Source organism: Carcharhinus amblyrhynchos, chromosome 19, assembly GCF_965287045.1.
Source record: "Carcharhinus amblyrhynchos chromosome 19, sCarAmb.v2.hapA, whole genome shotgun sequence".
NCBI lineage: Eukaryota > Metazoa > Chordata > Chondrichthyes > Carcharhiniformes > Carcharhinidae > Carcharhinus > Carcharhinus amblyrhynchos.
This window is the reverse complement of record NC_137342.1, coordinates 34,328,939-34,343,860: the sequence shown is the minus strand read 5'-3', so window position 1 is coordinate 34,343,860 and position 14,922 is coordinate 34,328,939. Positions and strand designations below refer to the sequence as shown.

Genomic DNA, 14,922 nt, shown 5'->3' with positions numbered 1-14,922 from the left:
GAGAGTGCGCGAGAGATGGGGGGGAGCGCGCGAGAGAGAGAGGGGGAGCGCACCAGAGAGAGAGAGCGCACGCGCGTGAGAGAGAGAGCGCGCGCGAGAGAGAGAGCGCGCGCAAGAGAGAGAGGGGGAGCGTGCGAGACAGAGAGAGAGCGAGAGAGAGAGCGAGAGTGAGAGTGCGCGAGAGATGGGGGGGAGCGGGCGAGAGAGAGAGGGGGAGCGCGCCAGAGAGAGAGAGCGCACGCGCGTGAGAGAGAGAGCGCGCGAGAGAGAGAGAGCGCGCGAGAGAGAGAGAGAGCGCGCGAGAGAGAGAGAGAGAGCGCGCGAGAGAGAGAGCGCGCTGGAGAGAGAGAGAGCGCGCGCGAGAGAGAAAGAGCGCGCGCGAGAGAGAGGGGGGGAGCGTGCGAGAGAGAGAGAGAGCGAGAGAGAGAGCGAGAGTGAGAGTGCGCGAGAGATGGGGGGGAGCGCGAGAGAGAGAGAGGGGGAGCGCGCGAGAGAGAGAGGGGGAGCGCGCCAGAGAGAGAGGGGGAGCGCGCCAGAGAGAGAGAGAGAGCGCACGCGCGCGCGAGAGAGAGAGAGCGCGCGAGAGAGAGAGCGCGCTGGAGAGAGAGAGAGAGCGCGCGCTGGAGAGAGAGAGAGCGCGCGCGAGAGAGACAGAGCGCGCGCGAGAGAGACAGACAGAGCGCGCGTGAGAGAGAGAGACAGAGCGCACGCGAGAGAGAGACAGAGCGCGCGCGAGAGAGAGCGCGCGCGCGAGAGAGTGACAGAGCGCACGCGTGAGAGAGAGACAGAGCGCGCGCGCGAGAGAGACAGAGCGCGCGCGCGGGAGAGAGACAGAGCGCGCGCGCGGGAGAGAGACAGAGCGCGCGCGCGGGAGAGAGACAGAGCGCGCGCGCGGGAGAGAGACAGAGCGCGCGCGCGAGAGACAAAGCGCGCGCCTGCGGGAGAGACAGAGCGCGCGCACGAGAGAGAGCATGCGCACGAGACAGAGCGCGCACGAGACAGAGCGCGCACGAGACAGAGCGCGAGAGAGAGAGCGCGAGAGAGAGAGCGCGCGCGAGAGAGAGAGCGCGTGCGAGAGAGCGCGTGCGAGAGAGAGAGAGCACGCGAGAGAGAGAATGCGCGAGAGAGCAAGCGCGCGAGAGAGAGAGAGAGCGCGCGAGAGATGGGGGGGAGCGCGCGAGAGAGAGGGGGAGTGCGCCAGAGAGAGAGCGCGCGCGCGAGAGACAGAGAGCGCGCGAGAGACAGAGCGCGCGCACGAGAGAGAGCGTGCGCACGAGAGAGCGCGCGCACGAGAGAGCGCGCGCACGAGAGAGCGCGCACGAGACAGAGCGCGCACGAGACAGAGCGCGAGAGAGAGAGCGCGCGCGAGAGAGCGCGTGCGAGAGAGAGAGCGCGTGCGAGAGAGAGAGAGCGCGTGCGAGAGAGAGAGAGCACGCGAGAGAGAGAGAGAATGCGCGAGAGAGCAAGCGCGCGAGAGAGAGAGAGCGAGAGAGAGAGAGCGCGCGAGAGATGGGGGTGAGCGCGCGAGAGAGAGGGGGAGCGCGCCAGAGAGAGCGCGTGCGCGCGAGAGAGAGAGCGCACGAGAGAGAGCGCGCGAGAGAGAGAGAGCGCGCGAGAGAGAGCGAGCGCGCGAGAGAGAGAGCGCGCTGGAGAGAGAGAGAGAGAGCGCGCTGGAGAGAGAGAGAGCGCGCGCTGGAGAGAGAGAGAGAGCGCGCGCTGGAGAGAGAGAGAGAGCGCGCGCTGGAGGGAGAGAGAGCGCACGCTGGAGAGAGAGAGAGAGCGCGTGCGAGAGAGAGCACGCGAGAGAGAGAGAGAGCGCGCGAGAGAGCAAGCGTGCGAGAGAGCGAGAGCGCGCGAGAGATGGGGGGGAGCGCACGAGAGAGGGGGAGCGCACGAGAGAGGGGGAGCGCGCGAGAGAGGGGGAGCGCGCCAGAGAGAGAGCGCGCGCGCGAGAGAGAGAGCGCACGAGAGAGAAAGAGAGCGCGCGAGAGAGAGAGCGCGCTGGAGAGAGAGAGAGAGCGCGCTGGAGAGAGAGAGAGCGCGCTGGAGAGAGAGAGCGCGCGCGCTGGAGAGAGAGAGAGAGCGCGCTGGAGAGAGAGAGAGCGCGCTGGAGAGAGAGAGAGAGCGCGCTGGAGAGAGAGAGAGCGCGCGCTGGAGAGAGAGAGAGCGCGCGAGAGAGAGAGAGAGCGCGCGAGAGAGAGAGCACGCGAGAGAGAGAGAGCGCGCGAGAAAGAGAGCGCGCTGGAGAGAGAGAGAGAGCACGCTGGAGAGAGAGAGAGAGCGCGCTGGAGAGAGAGAGAGAGCGCGCTGGAGAGAGAGAGAGAGCGCGTTGGAGAGAGAGAGAGAGCGCGTTGGAGAGAGAGAGAGAGCGCGTTGGAGAGAGAGAGAGAGCACGCTGGAGAGAGAGAGAGAGAGCGCGCGCGAGAGAGAGAGCGCGCGCGAGAGAGAGAGAGCGCGCGCGAGAGAGAGAGAGCGCGCGCGAGAGAGAGAGAGCGCGCGCGAGAGAGAGAGAGCGCGCGCGAGAGAGAGAGAGCGCGCGCGAGAGAGAGAGAGCGCGCGCGCGAGAGAGAGCGCGCGCGAGAGAGAGAGCGCGCGAGAGAGAGAGCGCGCGAGAGAGAGAGCGCGCGAGAGAGAGAGCGCGCGCGAGAGAGAGCGCGCGCGAGAGAGAGAGAGAGCACGCGAGAGAGAGAGAGGCCGCGCGAGAGAGAGAGCGCGCAAGAGAGGGGGAGCGTGTGAGAGAGAAAGAGAGCGAGAGAGAGAGCGCGCGAGAGAGAGAGAGGAGGAGCGCGCGAGAGAGAGAGGGGGAGCGCGCGAGAGAGAGAGGGGGAGCGCGCGAGAGAGAGAGGGGGAGCGCGCGAGAGAGAGAGGGGGAGCGCGCGAGAGAGGGGGAGCGCGCGAGAGAGAGGGGGAGCGCGAGAGAGAGAGGGGGAGCGCGAGAGAGAGAGAGAGGGGGAGCGCGAGAGAGAGAGAGGGGGAGCGTGAGAGAGAGAGAGGGGGAGCGCGAGAGAGAGAGGGGGAGCGCATGAGAGGGAGGGAGTGCGAGAGAGAGGGAGCGCGAGAGAGAGAGAGAGGGGGAGCGCGAGAGAGAGAGAGGGGGAGCACGAGAGAGAGAGAGGGGGAGCGCGAGAGAGAGAGGGGGAGCGCGAGAGAGAGAGAGGGGGAGCGCGAGAGAGAGAGAGGGGGAGCGCGAGAGAGAGAGGGGGGGTGTGAGAGATAGAGGGGGAGCGCGAGAGAGAGAGGGGGAGCGCGAGAGAGAGAAAGAGCGCCAGGCAGAAAGAGCGCGAAGCAGAAAGCGCGAGAGAGAGAATGAGCACGAGAGAGAGCACGAGAGGGTGAAAGAGCAAGCCTGCGAGAGCTCGAGATTGCCAGAGCTCGAGAGAACGAGAATGCGAGAGAACGAGAAGGCGAGAGACAGAGAGAATGAGAAGGCGAGAGACAGAGAGAGACAAAGAGAGGGAGAGAGAGTGAGACAGACAGAGAGCGAGCGAGAGAGACAGAGAGCGAGAGAGACGGAGAGCGAGAGAGATGGAGAGCGAGAGAGACGGACAGCGAGAGAGACGGAGAGCGCGCGAGCGAGACGGAGAGCAAGAAAGACAGAGAGTGAGCGAGTGCACAAGAGCGCGAGAGGGTGAGAGAACAAGAGCGAGAGAGACAGAGAGAAAGACAGAGAGAGAGACAAAGAGACAGAGAGAGAGCGAGAGAGAGAGAGAGACAGAGAGAGAGAGACAGAGAGAGAGCAAGAGAGAGAGAGAGAGAGACAGAGAGAGCGAGAGACAGACAGACAGACAGAGAGCTAGAGACAGACAGAGAGCCAGACAGAGACAGAGAGCGAGGCAGAGACAGAGAGCAAGACAGAGACAGAGAGCAAGACAGAGACAGAGAGACACACAGAGAGAAGACAGACACAGAGAGAGAGAGACCTGAGGGTTATCCATTCTGGCCCCTAATCCCTCCCAGCAACTTGTGTCCCCATGAGACTAGACTCTGCCCACCGTACACCATCCCCGGTGTCATTCTCCACATCAATGGACTGCTGGCCACTGTTACATTATTGCCATGGCCATTGTTGTGCCTCCTCATGGTCACCAATGGCCTCCCATTTGGCTGTACAGCACATGGTACAGCACGATGCCTTCTGCATCCGTAGTGCAGCTGCATGGTTTCTGGTCTGCAGTGCGTAGATGCTACTCCGGATGGCCATCCTACCAGGTACGGAATCCTGCTACTACAGGCCCTTTGCAGCAGCATGTGGCAGACTGGGCTCCATGTTCTGGCACTTGCATGGAGCATAAGAGTGGCTGAGAGTTGGAAGCATTGGGAACCCTTGAAACATAGACCCTTGTGCACCCACCTGGACATCTAGTGCACTGGCTTCCAGAAATAGCTTGCAGTTCATACAGTCGGTGGAGGAATAACCTCATGACTTCCATGCAACAGGTGGTCATTACAAGGATCACTGCAGGGTTCATGCAGTGTGAGAAGCCATGCTAACACCTGCCAAGCTCCCTTGATTGGGGCAACAGCTGCCAGACCTGCTGCTTGTTACTGTTAGTGGGACCTGGGATTGAACATTCGCAAGAAACAACACAGCCTGTCCAGCAGATGGATGTCAGGGCAACCAGCATGACATTAGTGGGGTTAGGACTCAACCTCCTATGGAAGCCCTCAGGGGTCAATGAGTAGCCAAGGGTAATATGTGCCACAAGAGCCGCAAGCCAGCGGTGATTGCTGCCCTGCAGACCCTAGAGAAGCCCAAGTCCCTCCAATCTCCCACACCCATGCAAGCCCTGCACCCAGGCATGGTGGCTGACACCACCCCCACAACTGCACCCTGGAGGTTGGTGCTCAGCACCTCTCAATGTCTAGCTCTCCTTCGCTACTGCTGAACCCACGCCATATTTTTACAGACTTGTACTTATTGGCACTGGGGTGATGTCATGCTGGAGAGGTGGGAAGCTTCCGAGAGGGGAGGAACAATTGCATGCCCGGCTCACTAATGATATTGAAATCCAGTCAGTCTCATGTTAATAAGCCTCCTGCCCATTCTGGAAGGCTCATGCCACTTAAAAGGGACAGCAAGACTGCAAACATGGGTGCCACTGTAACACAGTGGTTAGCACTGCTGCCTCACAGTGCCAGAGACCAGGGTTCGATTCTAGTTTGGGTCACTGTCCGTGCAGAGTCTGCACTTTCTTCCCCATGTCTGCATGGGTTTCCTCCGTGTGCTCCAGTTTCCTCCCAGTCTGAAGGACGTGCTGGTTAGGTGCATTGGCCATGCTAAATTCTTCCTCTGTGTACTCAGACAGGTGCTGGAGTGTGGCAACTAGGGGATTTTCACAGTAACTTTGTTGCAATGTTAACATAAGCCTACTTGTGACTAATAAGTCAACTTTAACTTTAAACTGTTTGGTGCCAGGTGCAAATCAGAATTTTAGCTTTAAATGCTATTTTCCCAGCTTGCCATCACTTGTGCCAGGTGCTATGAATTGGTAAAATTCCATCTGATCATTATTTCATTCCTGCTTATTGGACCTTCTTGTGCACAAATTTGCTGCCATAGTCCCTACCTTAAAGCAATGGCTACCCTTCAAAAGTACATAATTGTCTGTACAAGTTTTTCTGACAGCTTGAGAAAGCCACTATATAAATGTAAATGCTTTCCTTAAACACAACACATACTGATATTGTAAACAAAAGATGCTGTGAGCACTGTTGGTTATATCAAAGAATTTTTCAGTGGGAGGCATAGCATGTTACAGTGAGGGGTGCAGATTACATTAGTGAGTTACAATGAGATGTGTGGTATATAACCGGCCACGTGTAACGAATGTGGAATATATCAAAGTGTTATACGCAATGTGGAGTATATCAGATTGTTATGAGTGTGTGTACATGCTGGCACAGTGGTTAGCACTGCTGCCTCACAGTGCCAGGGACCCAGGTTCAATTCCTGCCTTGGGTCACTATCTGTGTGGTGTTTGCACATTCTCTCTGTGTCCACGCGGATTTATTCCAGGTGCTCCGGTTTCCTCCCACAGTCAGAAGGATGTGCTGGTTAGGTGGATTGGCCATGCTAAATTGCCCCTTAGTATCAGGGGAACTAGCTAGGGTAAATGCATGGGATTATGGGGATGGGGCATAAATGGGATTGTGGTCAGTGCAGACCTGGTGGGCCAAATGGCTTCCTTCTGCATTGTAGGATTCTATGACTCTATGATATATATGGGGCTATGGCAGGGGTGTATATGACTCAGTGTATGTGTGAGGATATATATGCAACTGTGTGTCAGTGCAAATATGTGACTGTCTATGAAGGTATATGAACATGTATACTTGACTGTCTATGATGGAAATATATCAGCAATTGCATCCACTGACAATTACATTGTTAAGCCAGTTGCCTTATTAAAGACAGGTGGTGATGATTGGCTCAACCACCAAAAGAGCAAAACTGAACACAAATAGAACAGTTAGTTGGGTGTGGGGAAGCAGATGGAGATTGGGATGGCACTGGCCTGAGAATAAACCTATCTGAGGTAAAAGACCAGCTTCAAGCTTATTCCTTTACCAGATACCATTATTGGCGTTAACATGATAGCAGAAAGTGAACGTTAAGCCTTGGTGATTGGTTGCTGTAAAATGTTTTTCTTTTCACTGTTGGAAGGAAAAACAAGAATACTGCTGCTGCCAAATGTAAGTTCCAGGATGGCAGAAGGAAGATGCAAAATGTCAGGTTTTGATTATTCACCAATTTCCTTGGAGATGGAACCACATGAACATTGGAAGCTGAAACTGAGCTGTGGACATGGATTACTTCATTCTGCAAAATGAAGCCAGGTATGGCTCTGGCTTTATCAAGAAAAAGTGAACTTAGGAGTGGATTGCTTTCCAAATGAAAAGTGAATGATTTGGAAACTAAGAGGGCTTGGAATTTCTGTTATTGTTTCTGGATAAATTCTACAAAATGGATGGCTTATAAGAAGCATATTAAGCCTGGTCAGCCTTTGAGAGATTTAAGAAAACAGATTATTAGTCCACAGAGGAATAAATCATGAACTAGTATGGATGATATGAAACTGAAGAGATTTGAACTTGACATCATGGAGTCTGCATTGGCATTTACATTACTTAATTGTGCATGCATTTCTCATGTTGACAGGCATAGATAGAGGTTCAATTCTAAAATAAAGACTCTTAGACCAAATGATTGTTGCTCCAAAACAATTTCTCAGAAGACAATCATTTTCAACTACTTTCCTATTGAATACAATCAACTCTGTGATAAAGCAAATGGTGGCTGGGTTTCAAGATTGACAAAATGTGAGATGTAGATTTCAGTACATGATATTGATAGGTGATCTGAAATTATTGTACTTTTAATCACTTTGAGAGTTGAGACAAAAAGTGCATCTGGGATGGTGACCACAGTTGCTTAAATCTGAGAGATGCATGGGGAATGACTAAGTGATGTTATCAATGTGATTCCAAGTATCATAATGCAACATGTTGCCCACACTGAAACAATCAAGTGTTTGAAATAATGCATGAAACAGAAATCCGAAGCTGAAAATGATGATGGGGCCCGCCATGTACTGTTCATTGTTTGAATCCAGTGATCACTATTTTGATGGCTGATTCATTTCAACTGTGCAGTTTTAGATAGTGGTCGCACTTCCAGTGGGTGGGGTGGACTTGTTTAACTACTACCTGGAGTCTCTTAATCAAGAAGATTGGCAGAAGGTCAGGGAGTACGAAAACTTGACATGCTTCAGTATGTGGAGATGACAACATGCCAGCACGTTCTCCCTTGCAGGATAGCTGGGATTAGCCTTTTCATCAGTACAGATGCAGTTTCTAGCAACATACCTTTTATTGTTAAGCAGATCTTCGGATTTGAAATAAAGTTTTGAGTCTATTTATTAGTGTCACAACTAGGCTTACAGTAACACTGCAATGAAGTTACTGTGAGAATCCCCTAGTTGCCACACTGGCACCTGTTTGGGTACACCAAGGGAGAATTTAGCATAGCCAGTGCACCTAAGCAGCATGTCTTTTGGACTATGTGAGGAAACCAGAGCACTTGAAAGAAATCCTTGGAGACATGGGGAGAATGAGCAGACTCCACATAGACAGTGACCCAAGCTGAAAACAAACCCGGGTCCCTGGCACTGTGACACAGCACTGTAACCATTATGTCACCATGCCGCCCTGGTGTTGGCTTTGAAAGGAGCACGGGGTTAAAGATGGTGGAGTGGGTCAGGAAGGTCATGAGGAGCAGCAGAATCACAGCAGCAGTGCCTACTGTATTCCCCATCCACCGGCGTAGCTGGAGTCCCCAATCGGGCAGTGTAAGAAGGCGCATCTTCTCACAATGTTCCAAATACTCCCTCGACAGAACAAACGGGGGCTCCATTGAGCGAGTCTGAGTGAGAGAACCCTGAGACTAGGAGTGAGATGGACCCTGTCTTTCTCCTCCCTCCCAAAAAACCTTTCCACAAAAGAGGATGAAAACCCATGCTGGAGAGCTTCTGACCCCCGCTTTCATATGAATTCTGCTGACATCAGCCAAGAGTATGTGCCATCAGAGGTGAACACAAGGCCTGATGCTCAGCACTTGGGCCTAGTCTGTTTCCCTATAGCTCTGCTTCTTAAGAAAACAAGCAAAAATAGGTTTTATTGGTTAACTCTACTGCTTGGCACTTCTTAATGGTCATTCTTATTAATTTTCTTTCAAAATTATCAATTTATTGCATTGACCTTTTCTGAAAATCATGTTTTACATCATGCTCATCAACCCCTTGAGTGAGAAAAGCAGTGCCTTCCCCACATGAGACGTTGGACAAGCCTTTCTACCTGAGACTGCAGACAAGACCATGGTATAATTTGGAAAAACAGCACTTCTCACCACACAGCAGTCTCAGGATAGACTTTGTTTTTATGCCCTAAGTCTTTGAAATGGGACTTCTAACCTAACACAGCAGTTAGAGTGCCATCCACTGAACCACAGCTAACACTTACTGGTGGAATTAAATGTACATAAGTGTAAGTGTTGCTAGGAACCTGTACTTCATGAGTTGAGCTGAAATAGCTGAGAATGAGGCTGAAGGAGTAATGATAGATGCGGCACAGTGGCGCAGTGGTTAGCACTACTGCCTCACAGCGTCAGGGACCTGTATTCAATTCCGGCCTTGGGTAATTGTCTGTGTGGAGTTTGCACTTTCTCCCAGTGTCTGTCTCGGTTTCCTCCAGGTGCTCCAGTTTCCTCCCGCGATCCAAGAGTATACAGGTCAGGTAGATTAGCCATGGTAAATGTATGGGAGTACAGAGATAGGGTAGGGGTTTGGCATGAGACGATTGCAGACTTGATAGGCTGAATAGCCTTCTTCTGGAGGGAATCTATGAAATGCAACATACTACTTTAAAATAAATATGCCTTGTGGAACTTGCCGGTTGTCAGGGTAACCCACTTCAGCTAAATTGCAATTTGAATGTTCAACTAATGTAAGTCTCTGAGTCGTCTATCCTTTGATTTATCTTGTACAACCCTCAGGATAAAGGTAAAATGCTGACTAGGGCATCATACTGGACCAGTTAGACTTTTATCCTCCTGTTCTCTCTCGATCGTTTTGCACTATTGTAGCTGTGACTCATGCTTTCAGGTATAAATGGGCTGGTGAGTGTTGCCATGGAAATGTAATTAATTCTGAAGTAGGGGTGGGGGTGGGAGGCAGGAAGTCTGCACAGACACAAAGTGGTCTACTCATAGCCCATCCCTTGTCTTGTCATCTTTAATTTAGTATAAATCAAAATAGGTTCAATTTCTGTACCATTAAGAACACTTTCTGCCAATCATCTACACTTCTCTTGGCAAGGTTGTGCAATTAAAGAATTGAGAATGTCAGGACGGGTCAGGAGGAAGTGCAATCACTGAGGAAGGGGTTTAAGACAAAAGAGAAAGGCTTGGATTTGTATAGTACGTCTCAAGACTACTGGATATCTCAAAAGCAGTTTAGGTCAATGAAGCACTTTTGAAGCATGGACACTGTTGCAGCATAGGAAATGAAACAGCTAATTTATGCACAGCAAGTTCCTACAATCAGCAAACAACATTCTCCCTGTGTCTGCATGGGTTTCCTCTGGGTGTTTTGGTTTCCACCCACAGTCTAAAAGATGCATGGGTTAGGTTGATTGGCCACAGTAAATCAAACTAGTGTCAGGAGGATTTGATGGGTAAATTTGTGGGGTCATGGGAATAGGGCCTGGGTGGGTTTGTGTTAGTGCAGACTTAATGGGTCGAATGGCCTCCTTCTCCACTATAGGGATTCTATAACCTTTGGGATCCCCAGTGTTGGATTTGGGGTGAATGGAGAGGGGTGGGAGAGGGATTATCTAAAAGATGCACTGGGAATCCTTCTTAGAACTTCACAGCTAAGCATTTGCACAGCAATTGCTGTGAAGTGCAAACTTCCTCTGGGCAACTCCCCTGCAGTGGGAACCATCTGAATTTGCAATTTTAAAATCACAAATTTTGATGGTTCCAACATTCAGAAATAAAATCACAGTTAGCTTATTAGTAACTATTGTAAAGACCCTAACCTCCACCCAACCTCCCCACAGGGCTGACTGCCCCCATCTGACCAGGCTGGAACCTGCCCTAAATCTTATCTACTGACTTCAGGCACTTAATTTTCTTCCTGGCCTGTCCAATTTCACTAGGACCTTTTAAAATTACCTGCCTTATGGCAGCTATTGCAGTAAAAAAGGGGGTGCATCCTCCTTCAATTCTCCTCCCCTGCATGCGACTCTGGGCCTAGGCAGCTGTACTGCCTGAGTTGGAAGGTCAGGTGAGACTGGCATAGAAGAAATTTGGTGTAGGTAAATGAGCAGAATGGCAATCCGAAGCTGACTGCTGCTCAGACGAAGTTATTGTGCCATGTCATAATGGCTGGATAATCTGTTTTTGTGATGTTGATTGAGAAATAAATACTGACCAGGGTGCTGCAAATAATTCTCCCTCTCTTCTTTGTAATAGTGCTATGGGATCTATTTATGAAAGAATAGACAGGACCTCTATTTAATGGTCTGAATTTTGCAGCAAGGCTCGAGGTCCCAATGCCAAGGCTGGAAGCTGCTGCTGTTTGGATAGGGATGGAATATGCTGGAGAAAACAATTCAGTGGCAGGCTAGCCTATTAATTGTCAGAACAGAAAGGAACTATCCATTCAAGTGACACTAATCAAGGTCATGCCACAGAAGTACAGGCACCATATTTAGAGCACTGAGTTGTTCCTCTCACTGATGTAGTGCCTACTGAAACCCTGAGGGAAAAGGTTCTTCAAAGAATGGCAGAAGGAAGATCAGTTCAGTTGCTGCTCAGTTCAGTGATGCCTCACTGCAGGTTCTGCTTCATGGTGCTGGGGCAAAGAGTGGACTGGGGGTCAGGGGGTCCTCTTTTCCCAAAATGAGGGGAAGGGACCAACCTGCCAAATGAAGCAAACCTAGACACAGGTGGCAACGTTAGTAGTCTTCGAACCTGGCTGCAGCGCTACAAGCGCATTAATGACCTCCTGCTATCTGCCAAGGTTAGTGCACCACACATTGCTTTCCTTACAGTCTTGCATAGGACTTTTCTTGATGATCAGACTGGTAGAAAGGGCATCCCCATGCAATGAGTGGCAAAGGGAAAGCAGCAGTTTGGTCTTTCAGTGACATGGCAGTCTCTTTGTTGAGGGCCCCAGTCAGTCAGAGTTGACTCCAGCACCAATATTTCTGGGTGGCTGCATGCAGACCCCATTTGTGTGGCTCCATCATGGACAGTAAGACTGCCGCCAGCAGAGGCATTGGGGTGAATTTTACCGTCCTGTCTGCTTGGGAATCGGAGTGAGTGGGGGGGTCACAAAAAGGTCTGTTGATCTCGGACGGGATTTTACGATTTTGGGGCGAGCGAGGCCGGAGAAACCTGCCCAATGTGTTTGTCTTTATCAGGTAACTAACCAATATTCTTTAATATGCTTTCAGGGGATGAATGCACACAATGCAAAAGAAAGGGACAAAAGCAGTGGATGTCCCTTTATCCTGCCATCCTGAACCTGATGACGGAGGTACTGAAGAATGGAGGTCCACGTGGGGGTGAATCCACAGCAAATGGTAAGGCAGAATTGGAGGCACAAGACTGAGATGCTACTGAATGGGCAGATCATCTCCAGGGAATACAAAGCATTGCATTCATAGTTTTGGTTTTAATTGCCATATTCATGTGTCCACCACCAGTCACACAGAGCTCCGCACTTGTTGTTTGAAGGGTTTGATAGAATGTACATCATTCTCTCATTAATCTCAAGCAGTTTAAGGACAAGAGCAGACAGCTCCAGTCAGTGGGAGAAAGCCTTCCACCTCTTCTGAGGAAGAGGACTCTCAGTTGGTGCACATATCATTCTCCCATATCCTCCAACAGTGCAAGTACACCTGTTAGTGGATATCCATTCTTGTGTGGATTTGGGGTCACAGTCTAGTGAGTACACCACAGCACAGCTGGCAAAGGCTCAGAGTACTAGACTTGGAGGATTGGGAAGGCAGGGTGATGGTTTGCCCTCAGATTAATGACATTCCTCTGGAGTCATCAACGAGATAGTAGCATGATTTTGTTTTCATTTGATCATGGGGTAAGTGCATTGCTGGCAAGGTGGGGCTGCAGAAAGCTGTAGCTTTATTGAATTTCATGGATCTGTCACTAAAGATCACTTGAAATGTTCTTGTATTAGTTCAACGTGAGCCTCCCTTGCACATGTTGCTTTTCCTGTGATACCAGCGGTCTGTCATAACATGATGACTGGTCAGCACTTCTTCCATATCATTGTCAGAGGAGGCATCAAGCTGCACAATATTGTTTGAAACTTTGCCACTCTGGAGCGCCAAGTTGTGCAGAGACAGTAGGCCACAACACGAGACCCTTGTTGGGTCATACTGAAGAGAGCAACTAGATTGATTGAGGTATTTGAACTGTATCTTGAGAAGGCCTACAGCCTGCTTGATGATTGCTCATGTTGTCTGACGGTCGGTGTTATATCTCTCCTCTGTACCTATGTTTAGGATCCTTTCAGATGGCAGAAGCTATGGGCAGTATTTTATGGCCTTGCTCGGGCGAGACTGGAAATTCTCATCCAAGGTTAACAAAGATCCTCAAAGGTGTCAGATCCTTGGTTGCTCCGATTCTGGGCAGGTGAGGTTGTAGAGTTCTGGTGCATGTCCTCAATGAGCAGTTCATGTCACTCAGTATCCATCCTTGAAGGTATGCAAAGGAACCTGAAAGGTCTAGCATTTTGCACTACCTCAGGTGTAATTATATTGTGATGTTCCCAGGAAAGGTGTCCAGCAGGAACTGTTTGCAATAGTCACAGACCAGTTGTACATTTAACAAATGAAAACCCTTCCTGCTGTTAAAAGACTGTAGTCTAGCCTGTGGCAGCCTTGATGGCCATGTGCAGTCGATGAGAACTTGTACCCGGGGAACACCTAGATAGTTCAGCTGAGGGCTATAGGATTCAGGACCATCTGGATTGATACAAAAGCTTGTGTATTGGCTAGCTCTGGTGGCACTGGTAATCATTCTGATGCAGTGATGAACCACAGACTGGGCATTCCCATCCATATCTCCAGTGAGTTCCTGAAATTACCCTGATAATTAACCATTTAGTGCTATAGAGTCCTGCAGTGCTATTGGCTTTGGATGGAAACTACTTGCCATAGGGGTCAGGTTGTCCTCCATGGCAGATAGTTCTATGACTGCCTCACTGAAGAGGCTCAGTGAAATTAAAGTAATTTGATAAGAATCTTCTCTCTTGTGCTGTAATGGGTGGCACAGTGGTTGGCACAGTGGTTAGCACTGCTGCCTCACAGTGCCAGGGCCCCGGGTTTGATTCTCGGCTTGGGTGACTGTCGGTGCACAGTTTGCACGTTCTTCCCATGTCTGCATGGATTTCCTCCAGGTGCTCTGGTTTCCTCATACAGTCAGAAAGATGTGCTGGTTAGGTGCAATGGCCATGCCAGACCAGTAGGAAGTGTAATTAGACCTTGCCAGTAATTTCATACAGTGTGCATGTATCACACCGCAAAAACAAAAACTTGGGTGCAATGTAAAATGGGAGAAAAATTTCCTGAGTTTGTTTGGTGCTATTGATGAAGGTCAATTCCATTGCTTTATTCTATACTTAATAGGTTGTATCTGCCCAATGCCCACATTCTATAGGGCCCATAATTTCAGCTGCGGGAGCCTACATTCATTGCATAAATCTGTCTTGCACTCAAAGCCAACAATATGTGCTTTAAATGTATCCAATGCAAATAAAGTAAGTGAAGTCTCCTACCTGTGAGATGAAAAGTTATCATAGGATCCAACTGTGTAATGCCTGAAGAGTCGTTTTGTCCGGTCTTCACGTGTTTCTGAAAAAAATGTTGAAGACTTAAACTGGAAAAGAGACAGTAAACAAACAACAGACAGCAGAGTAAAATGACTGAGAAAACACTCAGGACAGAGAAACACACAGGATGCTGAAACACACAGACCCATGTCAGACACTGAGTTGGTGGATCCAGACCCAAAGTTGAAACATCACAAGAGACGCATGAGATGCACGAACATGATTCTGATTCTGTATCTGAAGTATTCTTAGGAATGGAATTGGGTTTGTAAATTAAGGGATACTGGTGTAGGCACACTGACTTCTGAAGAGTTATTTCAACCACCATCTGCAAATTCCTTCACAAGCCTCATATGTTTGCTGTTCCTTCACTCTCACTGGAAAAAACCCTGTGACCTCCCTACCTAATAACACTGTCAAAGCACCTGCATTAAATAGACTGCAACAGATTTAGAAGAAGGCTCACACCCATCTTCTTGAGGATTGATAGGAATGAGCAACAAAT

At 50.3% G+C, this 14,922-nt stretch overlaps 1 protein-coding gene across 1 annotated transcript in view; it reads right to left on the bottom strand.

Moving 5' to 3' along the window:
* Positions 1-14,922, bottom strand: part of shank3a (SH3 and multiple ankyrin repeat domains 3a) — an 823,427-nt gene that overhangs the window by 252,571 nt on the left and 555,934 nt on the right. The window contains exon 13 of the mRNA XM_080207556.1: positions 14,364-14,439. Coding sequence (XP_080063682.1) covers positions 14,364-14,439 — 76 coding nt within the window. The remainder of the gene's footprint in view (positions 1-14,363; positions 14,440-14,922) is intronic.